General features: G+C 38.7%; 1 protein-coding gene across 1 annotated transcript in view; it reads right to left on the bottom strand.

The window, feature by feature from the left end:
* COP1 (COP1 E3 ubiquitin ligase) overlaps nt 1-24994 on the bottom strand; it is a gene marked incomplete in the record, with an annotated part of 548256 nt that overhangs the window by 499954 nt on the left and 23308 nt on the right. The window contains 1 exon segment of the mRNA XM_053693305.1: nt 24422-24481. Within this exon segment, the coding sequence (XP_053549280.1) occupies nt 24422-24481 (60 nt within the window).

Genomic DNA, 24994 nt, shown 5'->3' with positions numbered 1-24994 from the left:
AATCCATGGAAGAGATGAGGACATCGGCACTAGATCATCATAACATGGCCTGCAGGGCCAGGCTGGAACAATTAAGATCACTGATGCTGACTCCTGATAATAGGAATGTAAACTTTGGAGCCGGCCCATTTTTGGATCAGCACACTGGGTAGCACTTGCTGATTGGTGGCAAAATGTAGCCATCAATCAGCAAGCGCTACCCGTGGTGCTGAACCAAAAATTGTCCGGCTACAAATATTACATTCCTGCTTTTTCAAATAAAGATAGCAAAAAAACAAAGAAAAAATGAATAAATAGGAGTAAATTAAAAACACAATTTATGCTTACCTGATAAATTTATTTCTCTTGTGGTGTATCCAGTCCACGGATCATCCAATACTTGTGGGATATTCTCATTCCCAACAGGAAGTTGCAAGAGGACACCCACAGCAGAGCTGTAATATAGCTCCTCCCCTAACTGTCATAGCCAGTCATTCGACCGAAAACAAGCCGAGAAAGGAGGAACCATAGGGTGCAGTGGTTACTGTAGTTTAAATTGAAAAATTACCTGCCTTAAAATGACAGGGCGGGCCGTGGACTGGATACACCACAAGAGAAATAAATTTATCAGGTAAGCATAAATTGTGTTTTCTCTTGTAAGGTGTATCCAGTCCACGGATCATCCATTACTTGTGGGATACCAATACCAAAGCTAAAGTACACGGATGAAGGGAGGGACAAGGCAGGAACTTAAATGGAAGGAACCACTGCCCGTAAAACCTCTCCCCCAAATATAGCTTCCGAAGAAGCAAAAGTATCAAATTTGTAAAATTTTGAAAAAATATGAAGCGAAGACCAAGTCGTCGCCTTGCAAATCTGATCAAAAGAAGCCTCATTTTTAAAGGCCCAAGTGGAAGCCACAGCTCTAGTGGAATGAGCTGTAATCCTTTCTGGAGGTTGCTGTCCAGCAGTCTCATAGGCTAAGCGGATTAAGCTTCTTAGTCAAAAAGAAAAAGATGTTGCCGAAGCCTTTTGACCTCTCCTCTGTCCAGAGTAGACAACAAAGCAGATGTTTGACGAAAATCTTTAGTAGCTTGTAAGTAAAACTTTAAAGCACGGACCAAGTCCAAATTGTGTAACACAAGGATGGAACAACAATCTCTTGATTGATATTCTTGTTAGATACCACCTTAGGTAAGAACCCAGGTTTGGTACGCAGGACTACCTTATCCGTATGAAAAATCAGATAAGGAGAATCACATTGTAAGGCAGATAGCTCAGAGACTCTACGAGCCGAGGAAATAGCTACCAAAAAAAGAACTTTCCAAGATAAAAGCTTGATATCTATGGAATGAAGAGGTTCAAACGGAACTCCTTGAAGAACCTTAAGAACCAAGTTTAAGCTCCATTGTAGAGCAACAGGTTTAAACACAGGCTTGATTCTAACTAAAGCCTGACAAAATGCCTGAACGTCTGGAACATCTGCCAGACGCTTAACTAGCTGACAATCCTTTTTCCAAACCTTCTTGGAGAAAAGATAATATCCTAGCAATCCTGACCTTACTCCATGAGTAACCCTTGGATTCACACCAATAAAGATATCTACGCCATACCTTATGGTAAATTTTCCTGGTGACAGGCTTTTGTGCCTGTCTTAAGGTATCAATAACTGACTCAGAGAAGCCACGCTTTGATAAAATCAAGCGTTCAATCTCCAGGCAGTCAGCCTCAGAGAAATTAGATTTGGATGGTTGAAAGGACCCTGAAGTAGAAGGTCCTGTTTCAGAGGCAGAGACCATGGTGGAAAGGATGACATGTCCACTAGATCTGCATACCAGGTCCTGCGTGGCCACGCAGGTGCTATCAGAATCACCGATGCTCTCTCCTGCTTGATCTTGGCAATCAGTCGAGGGAGCAGAGGAAACGGTGGAAACACATAAGACAGGTTGAAAGACCAGGGCGCTGCTAGAGCATCTATCAGTGTCGCCTTGGGATCCCTGGACCTGGATCTGTAACACGGAAGCGTGGCATTCTGGCGAGACGCCATGAGATCCAGTTCTGGTTTGCCCCAACGATGAATCAGTTGTGCAAATGCCTCCGGATGGAGTTCCCACTCTCCCGGATGAAAAGTCTGACGACTTAGAAAATCCGCCTCCCAGTGCTCTACACCTGGGATATGGATAGCTGATAGGTGGCAAGAGTGAATCTCTGCCCAGCGAATTATTTTTGAAACTTCTAACATCTCTAGGGAACTTCTCGTTCCCCCTTGATGGTTGATGTAAGCTACAGTCGTGATGTTGTCCGACTGAAATCCGATGTACCTCAGAGTTGCTAACTGAGGCCAAGCCTGAAGAGCCTTGAATATCGCTCTTAGTTACAGAATATTTAATGGAAGGAGAGACTCCTCCTGAGTCCACGATCCCTGAGCCTTCAGGGAGTTCCAGACTGCACCCCAACCTAGAAGGCTGGCATCTGTCGTAACAATTGTCCAATCTGGCCTGCGAAAGGTCATACCTTTGGACAGATGGACCCGAGATAGCTACCAGAGAAGAGAATCCCTGGTCTCTTGGTCCAGATTCAGTTGAGGGGACAAATCTGTGTAATCCCCGCTCCACTGACTGAGCATGCATAGTTGCAGCGGTCTGAGATGTAAGCGTGCAAACGGCACTATGTCCATTGCCGCTACCATTAAGCCGATTACTTCCATACACTGAACCACCAAAGGGCGCGGAATGGAATGAAGAACCCGGCAGGAATTTAGAAGCTTTGATAACCTGGACTCCGTCAGGTGAATTTTCATTTCTACAGAATCTATCAGAGTCCCTAGAAAGGAAACTCTTGTGAGTGGGGATAGAGAACTATTTTCCTCGTTCACTTTCCACCCATGCGACCACAGAAATGCCAGTACTACGTCTGTATGAGACTTGGCAATTTGGAAGTTTGACGCCTGTATCAGGATGTCGTCTAAATAAGGGGCTACTGCTATGCCCCGCGGCCTTAGGACCGCCATAAGTGACCCTAGAACCTTTGTAAAGATTCTTGGGGCTGTAGCTAATCCCTAGGGAAGAGCTACAACTGGTAATGCCCGTCTTAAAAGGCAAACCTGAGAAACCGATGATGATCTTTGTGTATTGGAATGTGAAGATAAGCATCCTTTAGATCCACTGTAGTCATATATTGACCCTCCTGGATCAGTGGTAGGATGGTACGAATAGTTTCCATCTTGAACGACGGAACTTTGAGGAATTTGTTTAAGATCTTTAGATCCAAAATTGGTCTGAAGGTTCCCTCTTTTTTGGGAACCACAAACAGATTTGGAGTAAAAAACCTGTCCCTGTTCCTCCTTTGGAACTGGATGGATCACTCCCATAACTAGGAGGACTCGTACACAGTGTAAGAATGCCTCTCTCTTTATCTGGTGTGCAGATAATTGTGAAAGGTGAAATCTCCCTTTTGGGGGGGAAGCTTTGAAGTCCAGAAGATATCCCTGGGATATAATTTCCAACGCCCAGGGATCCTGAACATCTCTTGCCCACGCCTGGGCAAAGAGTGAAAGTCTGCCCCCTACTAGATCCGTTCCCGGATAGGGGGCCGTTCCTTCATGCTGTCTTAGAGGCAGCAGCAGGCTTTTTTACCTGCTTACCTTTTTTCCATGTCTGGTTTGGTCTCCAGACCTTCTTGGATTGAGCAAAAGTTCCCTCTTGTTTATTATTAGAGGAAGTTGATGCTGCACCTGCCTTGAAGTTTTGAAAGGCATGAAAATTAGACTGTTTGGCCCTAGATTTGGACCTGTCCTGAGGAAGGGCACGACCTTTTCCTCCAGTGATATCAGCAATAATCTCCTTCAACCAGGCCCGAATAGGGTCTGCCCCTTGAAGGGAATGTTAAGTAGCTTAGATTTTGAAGTCACGTCAGCTGACCATGATCTAAGCCATAGCGCTCTGCGCGCCTGTATAGCAAAACCAGAATTCTTAGCCGTTAGTTTAGTCAAATGAACAATGGCATCAGAATAAAAGAATTGGCTAGCTTAAGTGCTCTAAGTTTGCCAAGTATGTCATCCAATGGAGTCGCTACCTGTAAAGCCTCTTCCAGAGACTCAAACCAGTACGCCGCAGCAGCAGTGACATGGGCAATGCATGCAAGGGGCTGTAGGATAAAACCTTGTTGAATAAATATTTTCTTAAAGGTAACCTCTAATTTTTTATCCATTGGATCTAATAAAAAAAAAAAAACACAACTGTCCTCGACAGGGATAGTAGTACGCTTTACTAGAGTAGAAACTGCTCCCTCCACCTTAGGAACTGTCTGCCATAAGTCCCATGTGGTGGCGTCCATTGGAAACATTTTTCTAAAAATAGGAGGGGAAGAGAACGGCACACCTGGTCTATCCCATTCCTTATTAATAATTTCTGTAAACCTTTTAGGTATTTGGAAAAACATCAGTACACACCGGCACTGCAAAGTATTTATCCAGTCTACACAATTTCTCTGGCACTGCAATGGTATCACAGTCATTCAGAGCAGCTAAAACCTCCCTAAGCAACACGCGGAGGTGTTCAAGCTTAAATTTAAATGTAGAAATATTAGAATCAGGTATCTTTCCTGAGTCATTAACATCACCCACTGACTGAAGCTCTCTTTCCTCAGCTTCTGCATATTGTGAGGCAGTATCAGACATGGTTCTTAAAGCGTCAGTATGCTCTGCATTTTGTCTCACCCCAGAGCTATCTCGCTTACCTCTAAGTTCAGGTAGTCTGGCTAATACCGCTGACAGTGTATTATCCATGACTGCCGCCATGTCTTGTAAAGTAAACGCTATGGGCGCCCTAGATGTACTTGGCGCCATTTGAGCGTGAGTCCCTTAAGCGGGAGTCAAAGGGTCTGACACGTGGGGAGAGTTAGTCGGCATAACTTCCCCCTCGTCAGATTCCTCTGGTGATACATTTTTTAAAGACAGAAAATGATCTTTATTGCATAAAATGAAATCAGTACATTTGGTACACATTCTAAGAGGGGGTTCCACCATGGCTTTTAAACATAATAAACAAGGAGTTTCTTCTATGTCAGACATGTTTATACAGAATAGCAATGAGACTAGCAAGCTTGGAAAACACTTTAAATCAAGTTAAAAAGCAAATATAAAAAAACGGTACTGTGCCTTTAAGAGAAAAAAATTTTGTCAGAATTTGAAAAACAGTGAAAAAAGGCAGTAAATCAAACAAAATTTTTACAGTGTGTATAATAGGCTAACAGAGCATTGCACCCACTTGCAAATGGATGAATAACCCCTTAGTTAAAAAAATGGATCAAAAAAACGAAATAGACCTTTTTTAACAGTCACAACCAACTGCCACAGCAAGCTGTGGCCCTACCTTCCCCAATAAACGACTTTGGAAAGCCTTTGTGCCCTTTAGAGATGTCCTATAGCATTCAGAGGGCTTTTGAGGGAAGCTGGATGTCACAGTTTGTAATTTTAACTGCACCAACTGTAACTTTTATACTACAACAGTGGAAATTGTTTCTAGTCAAAATTTAAGCCAGCCATGTGGAAAAAACTAGGCCCCAATAAAGTTTTATCACCAAAGCATATATAAAAACGATTAAACATGCCAGCAAACGTTTTATATTGTAAATATCATAAGGGTATTACCCCTGGGAGTAAGCATGATACCAGTCGTTATTAAACCACTGTATTCAGGCTTAACTTACATGAATCCGGTATCAGCAGCATTTTCTAGTGTTTTCCATCTCTAGAAAAAATTATAACTGCACATACCTGATAGCAGAATAAACTGCACGCCATTCTCTAGCTGAAGTTACCTCATCTGTGTAATCCCCTCAGACATATGTGAGAATAGCAATGGATCTTAGTTACAACCTGCTAAGATCATAGAAACCTCAGGCAGATTCTTCTTCTATTTACTGCCTGAGATAAAATAGCACAACACCGGTACTATTTAAAAATAACAAACTTTTGATTGAAGAAAATAAACTAGCTATATTTAACCACTCTCTCCTACAACGTCCTAGCTTGTTGAGAGTTGCAAGAGAATGACTGGGTATGACAGTTAGGGGTGGAGCTATATTACAGCTCTGCTGTGGGTGTCCTCTTGCAACTTCCTGTTGGGAATGAGAATATCCCACAAGTAATGGATGATCCGTGGACTGGATACACCTTATAAGAGAAAAGTTGCTTAAAATTGCAGGCTCTATCTGAATCATGAAAGAAAACATTTGGGTTTAGTGTCCCTTTAAGCTTAATAAAATTATATAATATGCACCAAGCACAATCAATACTCTTCACTCGTAACATGCTATCCTGCACAACCAGAGTTTCCTCTATTAATCAGCTAACTGTACTGCGCAGCTACTGGTTCTCTTAAAAGGGGCCAGGCACCTATTTTCTAAAAAGTGCCATAAATATTTCCCCAGAGCTGCCAGAGGGCTGTGAAGTATAGCAGTGTTAATTGGCTATGTGCCTAATAAGAAGAATAGGGTAGGTAGGGAATTTAAAAAAAAGAAAGAGTATCACGAGGAGAGCAAGCTAAGTCCCCTGGCTATGCAGTACTTGTTGTCAGAGTACCTACAAATAGCCTCTGGGCTGTGTGTGCACTGTGTAAAGTAACTTACCTTACGCAGCACCCCTCCACTGGCTTACCAGGCATGTCAAATCGTTTGCAATGCAGCTGCATCCATTAGAGAGCCCATCCAGTGCAGGTATCAAGTACCGCAGAGGCTTGCCGTAGGAAATACCTGTGTCCCTCAGGGGGAGGCTAGGGAGAAGTCCCTGTGACGCCTGAGGGTATTAATGGCTGAATTCCCTTCAGGAATAGCCTGTTATGTGCACAGTATTTCTGTATGTCCCTGTATTATTCAGCTGCTGTGAAAAGACATCTGTCTTCTTTGTAAATGATACTCCACAGAGACTCTGGGTCTCACATAGGTCTGAGCTCCCAATTTACAATCCATAAGCAAGTAGCTGGAATAATCTATTCTAAACCTTCTCCTACAAGGCCAAGAACAAAACTGAGAGAGAAGGGAGGTGGGAGGGATTTTATGCTTTGATATATGTTCTTGACATTCTAGTGGCGGGAAATATATCTTATATGTTATGGAGGACTGTGGATCATCATCATTTTACGAAAGAAAAAACAGAATTTATGCTTACCTGATAAATTACTTTCTCCAACGGTGTGTCCGGTCCACGGCGTCATCCTTACTTGTGGGATATTCTCTTCCCCAACAGGAAATGGCAAAGAGTCCCAGCAAAGCTGGCCACATAGTCCCTCCTAGGCTCCGCCCACCCCAGTCATTCGACCGACGGACAGGAGGAAATATATATAGGAGAAACCATATGGTACCGTGGTGACTGTAGTTAGAGAAAATAATTCATCAGAACTGATTAAAAAACCAGGGCGGGCCGTGGACCGGACACACCGTTGGAGAAAGTAATTTATCAGGTAAGCATAAATTCTGTTTTCTCCAACATAGGTGTGTCCGGTCCACGGCGTCATCCTTACTTGTGGGAACCAATACCAAAGCTTTAGGACACGGATGAAGGGAGGGAGCAAATCAGGTTACCTAAACGGAAGGCACCACAGCTTGCAAAACCTTTCTCCCAAAAATAGCCTCAGAAGAAGCAAAAGTATCAAATTTGTAAAATTTGGCAAAAGTGTGCAGTGAAGACCAAGTCGCTGCCTTACATATCTGGTCAACAGAAGCCTCGTTCTTGAAGGCCCATGTGGAAGCCACAGCCCTAGTGGAGTGAGCTGTGATTCTTTCAGGAGGCTGCCGTCCGGCAGTCTCATAAGCCAATCGGATAATGCTTTTAAGCCAAAAGGAAAGAGGTAGAAGTCGCTTTTTGACTTCTCCTTTTACCAGAATAAACAAACAAACAAGGAAGATGTTTGTCTGAAATCTTTAGTAGCCTCTAAATAGAATTTTAGAGCACGGACTACGTCCAAATAGTGTAACAAACGTTCCTTCTTTGAAACTGGATTCGGACACAAAGAAGGTACAACTATCTCCTGGTTAATATTTTTGTTAGAAACAACTTTAGGAAGAAAACCAGGCTTAGTACGCAAAACCACCTTATCTGCATGGAACACCAGATAGGGCGGAGAACACTGCAGAGCAGATAACTCTGAAACTCTTCTAGCAGAAGAAATTGCAACCAAAAACAAAACTTTCCAAGATAGTAACTTAATATCTATGGAATGTAAAGGTTCAAACGGAACCCCTTGAAGAACTGAAAGAACTAGATTTAGACTCCAGGGAGGAGTCAAAGGTCTGTAAACAGGCTTGATCCTAACCAGAGCCTGAACAAATGCTTGAACATCTGGCACAGCTGCCAGTCTTTTGTGTAGTAAGACAGATAAAGCAGAAATCTGTCCCTTTAGAGAACTTGCAGATAATCCTTTCTCCAAACCTTCTTGTAGAAAGGAGAGAATCTTAGGAATTTTTATCTTATTCCATGGGAATCCTTTGGATTCACACCAACAGATATTTTTTCCATATTTTATGGTAAATTTTTCTAGTTACAGGTTTTCTGGCCTGAACCAGAGTATCCATTACAGAATCTGAAACCCACGCTTCGATAGAATCAAGCGTTCAATCTCCAAGCCGTCAGCTGGAGGGAGACCAGATTTGGATGTTCGAATGGACCCTGAACAAGAATGTCCTGTCTCAAAGGTAGCTTCCATGGTGGAGCCGATGACATATTCACCAGGTCTGCATACCAAGTCCTGCGTGGCCACGCAGGAGCTATCAAGATCACCGAGGCCCTCTCCTGATTGATCCTGGCTACCAGCCTGGGAATGAGAGGAAACGGTGGGAATACATAAGCTAGGTTGAAGGTCCAAGGTGCTACTAGTGCATCTACTAGAGTCGCCTTGGGATCCCTGGATCTGGACCCGTAGCAAGGAACCTTGAAGTTCTGACGAGACGCCATCAGATCCATGTCTGGAATGCCCCATAATTGAGTTATTTGGGCAAAGATCTCCGGATGGAGTTCCCACTCCCCCGGATGGAATGTCTGACGACTCAGAAAATCCGCCTCCCAGTTTTCCACTCCTGGGATGTGGATCGCAGACAAGTGGCAGGAGTGATCCTCCGCCCATTGAATTATTTTGGTCACTTCTTTCATCGCCAGGGAACTCCTCGTTCCCCCCTGATGATTGATATATGCAACGGTCGTCATGTTGTCTGATTGGAACCTTATGAATTTGGCCTTTGCTAGTTGAGGCCAAGCTCTGAGAGCATTGAATATCGCTCTCAGTTCCAGAATGTTTATCGGGAGAAGAGACTCTTCCCGAGACCATAGACCCTGAGCTTTCAGGGATTCCAAGACCGCGCCCCAGCCCACTAGACTGGCGTCGGTCGTGACAATGACCCACTCTGGTCTGCGGAAGCTCATTCCCTGGGACAGATGGTCCAGGGTCAGCCACCAACATAGTGAATCTCTGGTCTTTTGATCTACTTGAATCATTGGAGACAAGTCTGTATAATCCCCATTCCACTGTTTGAGCATGCACAGTTGTAATGGTCTTAGATGAATTCGTGCAAAAGGAACTATGTCCATTGTTGCAACCATCAATCCTACTACTTCCATGCACTGCGCTATGGAAGGACGAGGAACAGAATGAAGCACTTGACAAGAGCTTAGAAGTTTTGATTTTGTAATAATAATAATAACTCAAACGCGCTTTCTCTGGTAAGTAGGCATTTTGGATAAAATATTTGCTATGGAGCTATCCATTACAGCCGTTAATTGTTGCATGGTAATAAGCATTGGCGCACTAGATGTACTAGGGGCCTCCTGCGTGGGCAAAACTGGTGTAGACACAGTAGGAGATGATGTAGTATCATGTTTACTCCCCTCATCTGAGGAATCATCTTGGGCAATTTCATTATCTGTGGCAGTACTGTCCTTACTTTGTTTGGACGCTATGGCACAATAATCACAAATTTAAATGGGGAGACACATTGGCTTTCATACATATAGAACATAGCTTATCTGAAGGTACAGACATGTTAAACAGGCTTAAACTTGTCAACAAAGCACAAAAAACGTTTTAAAACAAAACCGTTACTGTCTCTTTAAATTTTAAACAGAAAACACTTTATTACTGAATATGTGAAAAAGTATGAAGGAATTGTTCAAAAATTACCAAAATTTCACCAGTGTCTTAAAGCATTAAAAGTATTGCACACCAAATTTCAGAGCTTTAACCCTTAAAATAACGGAACCGGAGCCGTTTTTAAATTTAACCCCTATACAGTCCCAGCTATAGTCTTTGCTGAGACCCAACCAAGCCCAGAGGGGAATACGATACCAATTGACGCCTTCTAGAAGCTTTTCCAGTAATTTTTAGATCCTCACACATGCATCTGCATGCCCTGCTCTCAAAAAACAACTGCGCAGTAATGGCGCGAAAATGAGGCTCAGTCTATAACTAGAAAGGCCCCCTGACTGGAAAAGGTGTCTAACACAGTGCCTGCCGTTATATAAACGTTCCCCAAGATTATAAATGCAAATTGTCAGCATAAATCTGAATAATATGCCCAAATAAAGCAATCGATTTAGCCCATAAAAATGTCTACCAGTTTTTTAGCCCATATTAAGCCCTTTATTCTGTTTGTTTGACTAAGAAAATGGCTTACCGGTCCCCATGAGGGGAAATGACAGCCTTCCAGCATTACAGTCTTGTTAGAAATATGGCTAGTCATACCTTAAGCAGAAAAGTCTGCTGTTTCCCCCAACTGAAGTTACTTCATCTCAACAGTCCTATGTGGAAACAGCAATCGATTTTAGTTACTGTCTGCTAAAATCATCTTCCTCTCACAAACAGAAATCTTCATCCTTTTCTGTTTCAGAGTAAATAGTACATACCAGCACTATTAAAATAACAAACACTTGATAGAAGAATAAAAACTACATTTAAACACCAAAAAACTCTTAACCATCTCCGTGGAGATGTTGCCTGTGCAACGGCAAAGAGAATGACTGGGGTGGGCGGAGCCTAGGAGGGACTATGTGGCCAGCTTTGCTGGGGGTAAAATCTGGATTGGATGAGACTCTTAAGCGCTTGTGCTTAATTACCCAATAAGGAAAGATAGTCTTACTATGTAGTTGGATTCAATGAGATCTATTTATTTTTAGAATTATAAATACATACAATAAAATTTAAAACAATAGAAATTGATTCTTAAAACAAATCTAACTGGTTGGCCAACCATACAGTGTGAATAAAATGTTATAATATGTTTTCCAATCCCTGTTACTTAGTGTGTTATACAAACATATCTGTATATTTGAATTTTTGAATTTTGGTTTAATTGCAGATATTTTTTATGGATTTGATATAGTGGACTTGTGAAGAAGTATGGTATCCACAAAGAATATTCGCAATATTAATTCTTAATTACCATATTTACCATATTCGTTTGTTTAAAGCTGAACATACATAATTAAAATAGCGTCAATGGTATCAACAATATAATTAAAATAGCGTCAATGGTATCAACAATAGTAACAAATAATAAAAGTGAAACAAAAATAAAGTGATACAGTAAAAATCGTATAAGTTATGAAAGATAAAGTCTTTCTGCCGTGATCGTTAGAGTAATTGTTAATTGCTTTTTGTTAAAAGCGCTGTTGTTAAGTCCTCCGTGGGGATAGTATGTGCGGGCGTGCTGCAACACGTTTTTATCTAATTGCTATATATATTGCGATTATAAGTCACTGTTAAGTAGTTTTGGTTATCTGTCCTTCACATTAACTTCCTTAGTTGGTGTAGGTATAATAAATCTTACCCGTTGTTTCTTTTGGGATACTTTGTTTCTGGTCTAGTTTCTTTTTGTACCCAATTCAATCTTTACTGTGATGAATGTGGATCGGAAGCCGGGATAGCCGCTGCCGGTGTTGTAGTGGTTTCAGTATGTCGAGTTGGTTTGTCTCTGCGATTACACACACTTGAAGAAGTAGATGCTGGGGTATTGTGGTAGTGTGCTTTAACCGTTAATCCTTTTGTCAGATGGCTGGGCTTTTTGCCTGGTTCAGGTTTTCAAAACCTCTTGAATTGTTGCGAATGTGTTCTGTTTAGATCCGTACTCTATTTGTTTCAGAGTATCCGATCTGCAGGTGTCCACAGGTTTCTTTAGGCCCAATTATTAGGTAAGGTATTTCAGTTGTTCTTGGCGGTCCTTTGAAAGGAGGACTAGGTGCTTTGAAGGTTGTTCTTGAACGCTTCAGAATATCTTTCAAGCGTATTTGTTGGTCCGTGGTTTGATGTAGTCTTGGCGGTCCACTTCGAAAGTGGACTATGAAAATGTTCAGTGTAGCAAGGAGTAGGCAACGCGTTTCAGCTGATTAATACAGCCTTTATCAAGCATATCCTTGCAGTTGTAAACAGTGGGTTTTTGTATTCTGTGATTTGATTCTATTGGATCCCCTAGGTAGTTGTATCTTTACAATCTGGTGATCCTATTGGTTGTTGTGTCGGTGCTTTTGATTGGTCATTCCTTAGCATGTGACCTATTAATGGTTCAGTTTATCACGGTGATGGGGGAATTTTCACTTATTTGTATCAGATGACCAAGTAAATGCATAAAACGTTATGAAAACTTGTTCCAGTAGTAAACACAAATACGAATGTATTGTTATAATAAAAACATAAATAACTTTTTGTACGTCAGAGAATCTGTCCTTACAGGGTTTGTGAGTCAGTATAAGGTTTTTGGTATATGCCAATTTGAATATTTATTATGTTAGCTTTGCTGGGACTCTTTGCCATTTCCTGTTGGGGAAGAGAATATCCCACAAGTAAGGATGACGCCGTGGACCGGACACACCAATGTTGGAGAAAAGGAATGGTAATTATGGTCTGTTCCCTACTAAGTAAAGGGACCTCTTACTGGTGAGGCATTTGTCAAAGTAAGACAAGGATATAAACATAAACTGATATTTTGTTAGAAAAACATTGGCCATATAAGAAACGATATAAATAAGTAACCACACTAATAAAAATCCCTGTGTAGAAAAGAAGTCCTGTGTCCTGAAGGATATACTTTGAGGGAAGTGAAAAAATATTAAGTTAAAAATTACAGGAAAAGTGAGCAAAACAAAGTACTCTCACTATGAATAAACATGTTATGAAGAAATAATGAGTTTAGTGTTCCTTTAAAATGTTTTAAACACCCTCAGTTCAACGGTTTTCTGGTGATAAAAGAATGCACATGAAATGCAACCTTGGTTCTTCAGTATGAACATTTAAACCTTTGAAGATTTTGACAGATCACTCAGCAACAAAACAACTGTGTGATTGGTCTTAGGAAACCTGCACAACATCAAGCATTTCTGCTGCTGAGTATATAATGAAAATATTTAGATTATGTGTATCGAGAAGGCTTTTTTTTTTTTTTTTAGAATTTTCAATTAGCTTCCTATTGCTGATTAATGGATTTCAATTGCCCCTCTCACTACGGATGATAGAATACTTTGCGTGCATCAAAAGGCATCTAACAGCAGTATTTCTAATGATGTTTCATTGCCACAAAAGAGGGAGAAACTAATTCTCAACCTTAAAAACCCCTTACTGTTGTCATGCACTGCACTGTGTGTTGAATCAACCCCCCCATCCTACAAAAGTATGCTCCTTTGCAGCAACAAAACTATTGATTAATGCTGTACGTCTGGTAGTATCAATAAAAAATTAAAGGGACATAATACTCATATGCTAAATCACTTGAAACTGATGCAGTGTAACTGTAAAAAGCAGACAGGAAAATATCACCTGAGCATCTCTATGTAAAAAAGGAAGATATTTTACCTCACAATCTTCTCAGCCCAGCAAAGTAAGTTCTGTGTAAAAAGTTATACTTCACCTGCTCCCAGCTGCAGGTAAAAAAAAATTAAAAAAAAATGAAGAAATGAAGAAATGAACAGCAGCCAATCAGCATCAGCAGTGCTGAGGTCATGAACTCTTACTGTGATCTCATGAGATTTGACTTAACTCTCATGAGATTTCATAGTAAGCTTCCTTTACCTGATTGGAGAAATAATATGAGAGTTCACGAGGCTCATCCCCTAAGCTGTCCTAGGACAGACACACTAAAATGCTGCTTAGAAATCCTTTACAATGGGAGGTGGCTACTGAGGAACTTTTGAGGTAAAATATCTTTCTTTTTTTACATAGAGATGTTCAGGAGATATTTTCTAGTCAGCTTTTTGCAGCTATGCTGCATCACTTTCAAGTGTTTAAACATTTGGGTATTATGGCCCTTTAAGGCAAATACATCTTGATTAAATTCCTACAGTCTATGGGGCATATTTATCAAGCTCCAAATGGAGCTTGATGCCCCGTATTTCTGGCGAGCCTGCAGGCTCGCCAGAAACAGCAGTTATGAAGCAGCGGTCACAAAGACTGCTGCTCCATAACCTGTCCGCCTGCTCTGAGCAGGCGGACAGACATCACCGGAAATCAACCCGATCGAGTATGATCGGATTGATTGACACCCCCCTGCTGGCGGCCCATTGGCCGCGATGCTGCAGGGGGCGGCGTTGCACCAGAAGCTCTTGTCCGACAGATTTTGATAAATAGAGGCCAATGTGTTTTTCCAGAGAGCACAATATCAAAATGCTTCCGCCAATAATAAACCTGAAGCTCAAAAATCACTAAAAGGAGTAATATGTTGACTGATCCCTTTGAATATTGTGCAGTGAAGCCAATTAAAAACAGTTGTGCTCCAAAACCATGGAGAATAGGGTTTCTGTAAAGGTTCTTAGAGCATTATTGCTATAGTTGGGTTACCCATTCCACTAGCTTTTTATTAGTCTAAAAGTGATTATTGATATATATTTCAAAGGGACATTCCAGTAACATGGACGCATTTCAGTTCGGAACAGAAGCATTTATGTAATATACACGTTTAAGCAAAAATGCTTCTAATTAAAGCTATAGCTGTTTCAAAAGTGTATTTAAGTATGCACCGTGCACCCGCATTTTAAACACAGCACTTGCTTGGAGAGCCTAATGTGATTATACCATCTGGTAATAATTTAATTATTGTTAATTGGTGACACGATACAAGACCCACTGGCACTGAGCTGTAGTATTTAAAATGCTCGTGCACTGAGAATATTTAGCTATGCTTCATGTGCACGTGCAGAGAAAAATGTCAACACTAAAACAGTTATACTTTTTACTAGAAGAATTTTTCCAATACATGTATATTGCAAATGTTTCTATTCAAATATGTAATTGATCTATTTGCATTTAAATTTTGACAGGAATGTTCCATTAAAGGGTCATTAAACACCAAGATATTAATAGATTTATTTATTTTTATTACATGTTGTAAAACAACTTTACAGGAAAGGAGAACAAAATAAATGATAGTGTATATTGCAATTTGATTCTGAATATTGTGGGCTTTCTAATTCATGTTAAACATGGAAGTGCAGAGTGACACAGCTATATTCCACACAGTCATTGGTCATTTATAACCATTACTGTGCGCATGCATCACCCCCAACATCACCGGCAGCAGAGCATACGCACATCGGCAGTGCGATGTGCAACAACCCACTTGCATGCTTATGAGGTTAATGCAGATCACTTACAAATTGCAAATTCATTAATACACATCCTAACATGCTGTCCATTACACCTTCAAATGAAATTAAATATATAGTAATGCCTTGTATCAAGGTAGACACTGAGCTATCGGCTTTTACTCAGAACAAAGCTCAGCGTTTACAATGACAGAAATTCTAGGTCTATCCTGACAGAGTTGACTAGTGCTAAATGCACATGCGGCCATGATTGTGAGAAAAGCACATGCCATCAGGGGTTAGCATATGCAAAAGGCTCATTAATTCAGGAGCTGTGATTGGATATATTAAAAACATGCCATGCCTGAATTTAAAAGAGGCTGTCTAGAGTTCGGCAGTTTGCATGATTGATAAGAATTTAAAATAGGTTTTTAGCATTCTTATATTTATTAACGTTATGTATAATTTTTACTGTAGTAAAGTTTAAAAGGTCCTTTAAGGAACATGTTTACCCCCTTGTCCCTTAAAGGGCCATAATACCCAAATGTTTAAACACTTGAAAGTGATGCAGCATAGCTGTAAAAAGCTGACTAGAAAATATCACCTGAACATCTCTATGTAAAAAAGAAAGATATTTTACCTCAAAAAATCCTCAGTAGCCACCTCCCATTGTAAAGGATTTCTAAGCAGCATATTAGTGTGTCTGTCCCGGGACAACTGAAGGGATGAGCATTGTGAACTCTCATATTATTTCACCAATCAGGTAAAGGAAGCTTACTATGAAATCTCATGAGAGAGAAGTCAAATCTCATGAGATCACAGTAAGAGTTCATGACCTCAGCACTGCTGATGCTGATTGGCTGCTGTTCATTTCTTCATTTTTTAATTCTTTTTACCTGCAGCTGGGAGCAGCTGAGTATAACGTTTTACACAGAACTTACTCTGGTGAGCTGAGGAAATTGTGAGGTAAAATATCTTCCTTTTTTACATAGAGATGCTCAGGTGATATTTTCCTGTCAGCTTTTTACAGTTATACTGCATCAGTTTCAAGTGATTTAGCATATGAGTATTATGTCCCTTTAAATGCTTATTTATGTCAATTGTATGGGAAATTCTATTCTGACTTGTGCTTTCTTTGGTAAACAGACTTGGTAAGGTCTGTAATGAATGACACACATCCAGCCACTAATAATGGTTCTCTCTTCACACACACAAAACAATTATCACTATATAAAATTTCACTATGGGCACATTTTGGACCCCATGATATATTCTACATAACTCCTAATACCAGATTATAAAAAGAAAAGAAAAATGTCCTCCCTCCGCCAAAGAAAATAGAATACAGCGTGGCCCTACAAGAATGCACAAATACTTTAAAGGGCATCAAAATCACCACTGAGTGAAAGTATAGACTAAGCAGACACAAATTAGGGGCCCTCCGAGTGTATTGGCAGCATTGTGCGCTGGCGGAAGCGCCAACATTGCACTGCTCCATAAAATAATGAGGCCACTTCAGCAACAAAGGGCTTAAGATGAGCCGCAGAAAAACAAAAACAGCTTTCTCCCCCCATCCCCCTGTATTCTCACAGAACATGGAATCGTTCCAGAGATATAACCTCAGCTGCTATTACTTTTAAAAAGAGCTTAAAAAATAGAAGATACATATCCAGTCTGACACCTGGATATGATTTCTGCATATTTGCTTTGAGAGATTTTTTTCCCCCGGAGGCACTCTTGTTGGATTCATCTTTTGGTTTAGCACAGAAGCTCTGGATAATGATTATTTTAAAGTAATATCCCTTGAACTAATAGTTTGTGTTTCCCCCATTTTTATAAACTAGAAGACAAGAATGTCTATTCATGCTTTTATGCAGTGGTTTTATTTTAAAGGGACATTAAACATATAGAATACATTTAAATAATGCTGTAGTATGCACCCAGTAAATATTTGTCATGGGACACTCACACTTAAAGGAATAGTGTAGTCAAAATTAAACTTTCACAATTCACAAACATAGAGCAGGCAATTTTAAGCAACTTTCTAATTTACTCCTATTATCAAATTTTCTTTGTTCTCTTGGTATCTTTATTTGAATGTAATCTTAGGAGCCGGCCTGTTTTTGGTTTAGAAACTGGGTAGCACTTGCTAATTGGTGGCTACCTTTAGACACCAATCAAAAAGTGCTACCCAGGTTCTGAACCAAAAATGGGCCAGCTCCTATGCTTACATTCTTGCTTTTTCAAACAAAGAAACCAAGAGAACAAAGAAAAATGAATAGGAGTAAATTAGAAAGTTGCTTAAAAATTGCCTGCTCTATCTGAATCATGAAATTTTAAATTTTGACTAGACTATTCCTTTAAAGGGAAATTAAACACTAAGATGGTAACATAAAATAATAAATAGTATATATATATATAAAATATTTATTTTGTTCCCTTTTCCTGTAATTTCATTCCGACAATCGTGTGCTTTTCAGTTCCTGTTAGAAATGGAAGTTTAGATTACTGTTGTATTCCACACAGCGCCATTGGCTGCACACTCTAGTGACCAATTTATAACTGTCGCTAATTGTCAACAGCAGAGAAGGTAACCTAAGTTACAACATGGCAGCTCCCATTGTTTTACTTTACACTTATTTTGTCAATATTTAAACAGCAAATTTAACTTTAAAAAAATACAACTACATTTTATTCTCAGACTAATCTTTTCTTTGAATGCATTATTTTATCCAGCATTTATTTAGTGTTTAATGTCCCTTTAATAAAGTAATTTTTCCCCCAAGATATTGATCCATGAAATGGCTCCTGGTCCCCCCTTCTTGGTCTGCCTGACTTTTAAAGCATTTTTATTAGTGCTGTCCCACTACTTTAAAAAGGGTAGGTTCAGTATTGCTTCTAATAATCTGCCTTAAGAAAAAAAGTGCTAACAAGGGGGAGTGGTGGTAGTTTCAAGGGACATCATCTGGGACCAAAATTACTTAAAGGGACAGTCTACATCAGAATTGTTATTGTTTGAAAAGATATATAATCCCTTTATTACCTATTCCCTAGTTTTGCACAACCAACACAGTTATATAAATACACTTTTTAGCTCTGTGCTTACCTTGTATCTAAGCCTCTGCAAACTGCCCCCTTATTTCAGTTCTTTTGACAGACATCCATTTTAGCCAATCAGAGCTGGCTCACTGGAACTCCACGTGCTTGAGCACAGTGTTATCTATATGACAAATGTGAACTAACACCCTCTAGTGGTGAAAACTGTCAAAATGCCCTGAGAGAAGAGGAGGACTTCAAGGGCTTATAAATTAGCATATGAACCTCCTAGGTTTAGCTTTCAGCTAAGAATACCAAGAGAACAAAGCAAAATAGGTAATAAAAGTAAATTGGAAAATTGTTTAAAATTACATTCTCTATCTAAATCATGAAAGTTTATTTTGGACTAGTCTGTCCCTTTAATAAAAGTGAGTGCCCCAAACACTTTTACTGGGAATATACTTGGGCATTATGTAAAGTTTTTATATACATTTGGTGTCCTTTCACATCTAAAGATTCTTTGGGGGGGGGGGGGGGGAGGGGAAAGACTGCTTTGTTCTTTTGGTATTTGTTTAAAAAAATACATAGACAGGCTCAAGAGCAGCAATACACTAATGGGAGCTAGCTGCTGATTGGTGGCTGAACATACATGCCTCTTGCCATTAACTCACCCAAGGTGAACAGCAAGCTCCCAGTAGTTCATTGCAAGGATACCTTGAGAATTAAGCACAGTTTATAACAGAAGTAAAATGTTAAGTTTTCTAATATTGTATTCTTCATCTGAATCATGCTGTGAAATGCTAGGATTTACCAGTGCAACAGATAAGGGGGGACTTTCAATCATGAAGTATAAAGGCTGCCTGCAGCAGAATGATATTTTTTCTAGGACTGCAACTAACTATTATTTTCATAGCCGATTAATCGGCCGATTTTTTTTTTACAACTAATAGGATAAAAAATACTTTTTTTCACCTATATTTAAAATAAAATCCACATACTGAGTTATAAATATAAACTTCCGACTAAAACTTTACAATAAAACAACTGTTGGTCCAATTTTTTTAAGCAGCAGAACAAATTTTTATAATTAAGCAAAACCAAACCACAAACTGTTTGAAGAGAGGTAGAACTAGTAATAGGTAGACTACCATTGTTTATAACATTCTGTTATTCACTCTTTCAGAAACTTTGCATTGAAATGCAAAAATATCAACATGCCCACATGCTCCTGGCTGAGGCTGGCTCCCTTTTTTGCAACTATTTTGCCTGCAGCAGAGAAGAGGTACTCAGATGGTGTTGAGGTGCCTGAGATGCATAAATAGGGTTTTGCCAATTTCACCAAGGTGGGCTATTTATCTTTGTTAGTTCCACCAATGCAAGGGAACTCACAACAAAGTAAACCTGGACTTCAGGTTAACATAAAAATATCTAATATCTATATGCAGTGGTAAATAACCATCTATAAAAGGTTAGGGGGGGAACTATCTAGTCCACTCTTAAAATAGCAGATATATATGCTTACAGAGGTTGAATTTGGTACATATTCCAATTAATTAAAAATATAAAAAAAAAAAAAGGGCTAAAGACTATATATCCGTAAAAGGACACAGCCTTACACATTTATCTATACATAAAATCAGCAATAGCAAGCGTTCCGCTAAAAATTGTGCAAACAGGTAATAGTGGCATTAATTCATATAACAAATGCCATCAATCTAGGGCTAGGTGTAAATAACAAGCTCGGCACTATATCATGCAAAGCATAGTCCCAAATCACCTGATTTTATATAAACAATCTAAATTATGACTCCTATTTTATTTTTGGGTTGCACATAAGCCAGGAGTAGTTGTAAACTTAAAAATAAACTTATACTATCCATAAAAAGTGAAAAGTAAAATGTCCTTTAGGCTAAGGGCATAACCATAAACACAATACCATATGCAGGAGTTCATTGGAGCAAAGCAGCTGGTGCTGTGCACAGACCAACTAATTGCAAACCAACTAATCGATGAGATTCGTTGACAACTATTTTCATAATCGATTATTATCGATTATGCCGATTAGTTGTTGCAGCTCTAATTTTTTCAATGAGGTGACGTTTCCACCTTTTAGCCAATAGCCGTGCGGGCCAGCTGGCATTATGCCGAAAAGCTAGAACACTATTGGCTAAGATCACCTCAGTGAAAAATAGTGTTCTGCCGTGGGCGGCCTGAGGTGATCAGCCCAGCAAACGATGAAGACAAAGGAACTTTAAGCAAGAAGTATTTTATACATCATGACTGAAAGTCCACTTTATTTGTTGCACTGGTAAATCATAGCGTTTCACAAGCGCTAGGATTTACCATCACTAATATTGGCTTAAATTTTAGCAGGGTGGTCAGTAATATCAGCTCTGGTGAGAACCAATTTATGTTGTGTTGCTACAAAATTAATAAAATATAATGTTTGATGCAAAAAAAAAATCCAACAACTAAAGTCCACCCATCACTTATTATTTAGAGGAGCTCGACAAGGCTAGTCAATCAGTCATATTACTACAGGTAGAAAACAAATTATCCAAACTGGGATTGGGACCGGAATAGGTTTGGATATCAGAATACTTTGGAATATTTGCATCTTTTTTAACAGCTTAATGCCCATAGGACGTTCCATGCCCTCCTAACAGCACTGGGCTTTAAAGGGACAGGAAACCCCAACATTTTCTTTCATGATTTAGATAGAACATACAATTTTAAAGAACTTTTAAATTTACTTACATTATAAAATGTGCTTCTTTCTCTTGTTATCCTTTGCTGTAGGAACAGCATGGCACTACTGGCAGCAAGATGAACACATCAAGTCAACCAATCACAAGAGACAAATGTGTGCAGGCACCAATTAGCAGCAGCTCCCACTAGTGTAGGATATGTGCATATTCTTTTTCAACAAGGGATACCAAGAGAACAAAGCAAATTTGAAAATAGAAGTGAAAAGTGTCTTAAAATTACATGCACTATAGGAATCATGCACGTTTAATTTTGCCTTTCCCATACCTTTAAAAGGGACACTCAGGTTAAATTACATTTTCATGATTCAGATACAGCATATAATTTTAAACAACTTTCCAATTTACTTCTATTAACAAAAATGTGCACAGTCTTTTATATTTACAATTTTTGAATCACCAGATCCTACTGAGCATGTGCAAGAATTCACAGACTATACGTATATGCATTTGTGATTGGCTGATTGCTATCACATGGTACAAGGGGAGTGGAAATATACATAACTTTAAATTTGCTATAAAAAAAAAAATCTACTACTCCATTTGAAGTTCAGACTAAGTGATATTGCATTGTCTTGTTATCTTGCATTTGTTGATTATGCAAATCTAATGTGTTGATTGGTCCTTTAAGGCCCTTAGGATGGCATGGAACGTCCGATGTTATTCAGCATCCTACAGCCTTCTGCTTTAAGCAAAAGGATATTGTAGTGGGGAGGGGGGGCATGCCTAGCATCGTAGGCAGTTCCCCATGATTCATTCCCAGCCTTGAAATTACATGATATCGCTTTTCACGTAACAGTTTACATCAGAACTTCGTTCCTATGTTAAACACTTGCCCCAGACAGGAAGGGGTTAAAATGGGGTGGATGGGACCAAGTGTAAACAATATATCTTATGTCACTTAGGTCATTTTTACTTGTCATAATACAGCCTTTACACACAACCTAAGGTAGTTTAGGTCATTGTCAATACTTTTGTATACATAGTATAGTATTGTAATCAGAAAGGTAATGTTTTTTTTTTTAAAAAAATAAACAGACTATTGGCATTTTAGAACACAAAAAAACAAACCAAAGACACAGGCAGGGAAGATTGTAATTTACAGGCAGGAGAAGATAATTTTTTTTTTTTTTTTTTTTTTTAAATGTTAATGAAAAAGTTTGGATTTCAGAATAAGTTTGGATTTGGGAATTCCGCATTTTGAGATTTGAACCTGAAATATAAAAAGGATTCTTTGTTTTATCTGTTAAAGGTAATAAGGGGAGATTTGTAGCAGACCTAGCCTTGCAAAGTCTTTTTCGGTTCTGATAACTAGAAAAAAAATGTTTTAGTTAAATTTCATGAAAAGTGGCCAAAAAAAAAAAAAAGTATTGTGCAAAGCTGTTTTACTATGTATAACTAAACACTATTATAATCTCTGTGTTTATTGTGCATGTTGAAAAGATGGATTATCTACATAGTTAAACCAAGGGTGTATTAGTTCAGAAAATCCGTACCGCCCAGTTTGATGAAGCTGCACATAATTTATCTTACTTATATAGTACGGAACTGAACTACAGTTTGCATATTCCTTTGGGATTCTTCTAACAAACACAGCCTTTAAAGGTCCATTTTATTCTGGCAGCCTAAAGAAAACTATGAAATCAAAAGGTTATAGGGCAGGTCTGATTTGCAAGTACTTGTAGTAGAAACAAAATGTAAATACTCAAATTGCAAAGAAAATGAGTTTTACATGTTGAAGTTTATTTGAGGGAACCTAATGGTTCACCTAAGGACAACATTATAAAAAAAATAGCCTAGGGATTGTTTTTTAAAAAAAATAGAAAATGCTGAAGAGTTGTGAAATGATGAATCCAACGTTCTTGGTTACTGCAAACAATCAAGGTTGTTGCAAGTGCAAACAGCCAAGAGAAAAACTCAGTTTGCGAAAGTTCAGTATCCCCAAACAATTCATTAATTGATGGACTCCAAAGGTTCAGGATATTTTATAGCTCTGCAAATTATTGGGCTATGTATCTTACAGAACTCCAAAGGGAATCTATACAAGAAAAACACATTAAAAGTTGGAGAAAGTGTATAGCAGACATTTTTTTACATTAAATATAGCAGTTCCATAAAAAGCAATAGGCTGTGCCTGTTCTGCTCTAATTAGTTCTAATTGCCCAATAAACTCTAAAGCATAACACATCCCAGGGTATCTTATACTGATCTTCAAAAGGACCCAGACACGTGACTCTAGAAGAAAATATATAGTGATTAAATATTGTGCTCTGCACTGGATAAGAGGTTTTTTAGATTTCTGAATTGTACTGTATGTCTTTGTCCTCAGTAAGGACTGAGATCTTTGTTTAAATTGGCTTGTAATAAAAACGGTTTAATAATATTTAACCATTTTGTATTGGGTAATAAAAATATAATTTCTCACAAGTATGTAATGGATGAGTGTAGTATTTTTAAATCATAGTGTAGAGCATGATCAAATAGCACAAGTTATTGAACAGATGTTACAAAGACAGCGAGCAGCAGTGAAGATGTCGGAAGTAAAATCTAAAAGGTCAACCAATCCGAAAGCACACAGACCGGAGTGCCGTAGCCATGGTGGATCAAACCAACACAATTTTCATAAGGAGGACAAAACAGGCAGGCACTACTGTGTAAAAATAAAATTCACACTTTATTAGGCTACTTTTTTTATCCTCTTACTAAACAGATGTTCTATTACTTACCATATTAAATTGATTAAAATATATATAAATGATGAAACATTTGACTGTAAGCCAGTATTAACATGTTACGTTTCATCATTTTTAATCACGTGTTTAACAAAGCTTTTTGATATTTTTGTACTGTTACCATTTTCATTCCTTAATTTTACAAATAAGGTTTGTTTGTTTTCTTCATATTGTGCACTGTGCGCCTGTTTTCTTAATGTTTTATTCAAAAATACTGCTAATTTATTAAAATGGAAATTGAATATACAAGGTCAAAATTGACATGATTGACAAATAGAAGCAAGGATTTGCAGAAGATGCAACTAATGCAGCAAGACAAAATATTTAAAATAAAAAAACATAAAAAAATAACTCACCAAAAGCTGTGTCCACATTTAGTCATATAGGCTTCTTCAATCATATCAAAACATATGGGGCTAAAAGAAAGAAAATACATTATTTTCATGGTTTATAAAAGTTTTTACTAAAAAAAAAATCCCTAAATGGTTTGTAGGTACATATTAAATTAGAAAGGATTATGTATGGAATTTGTAGAAAACCTGATTAAAAAGCAGTACAAAAAAAATTGATGTTATTCATGCATATAAAATAGGTTTTAAACAAAACAAAAACCAACAGAAAAAGTAACCAATTGATTAAAGCCCACAGGAACAAGGCTTTTTCCTTTCTGCACCCCTATTGCCAGCCTCTGTCCCACTGCTCAATGTGCTTTTTTCCTCTCTATTAACAGTGTGTTTAAAGGAGCCATAAAATCAAAATAAGACTTAAGTTTCAGATGGAGCATGCAATTTTAAACATACCAATTTACTTCTATAATAAAATTTGTTTTGTTCTCTTGGTATCTTTTGTTGAAGAGTAGGCTCAGAAGCAGCAATGCACTACTGAATTATCTACATCTTGTAAGCCAAAGCATATGTGAAACCACAAAT

This window comes from Bombina bombina, chromosome 10, assembly GCF_027579735.1.
Source record: "Bombina bombina isolate aBomBom1 chromosome 10, aBomBom1.pri, whole genome shotgun sequence".
In the NCBI taxonomy this organism is placed as follows: Eukaryota; Metazoa; Chordata; class Amphibia; order Anura; family Bombinatoridae; genus Bombina; species Bombina bombina.
The sequence above is the reverse complement of the archived record's forward strand: the minus strand, read 5'-3'. Positions and strand labels throughout refer to the sequence as shown.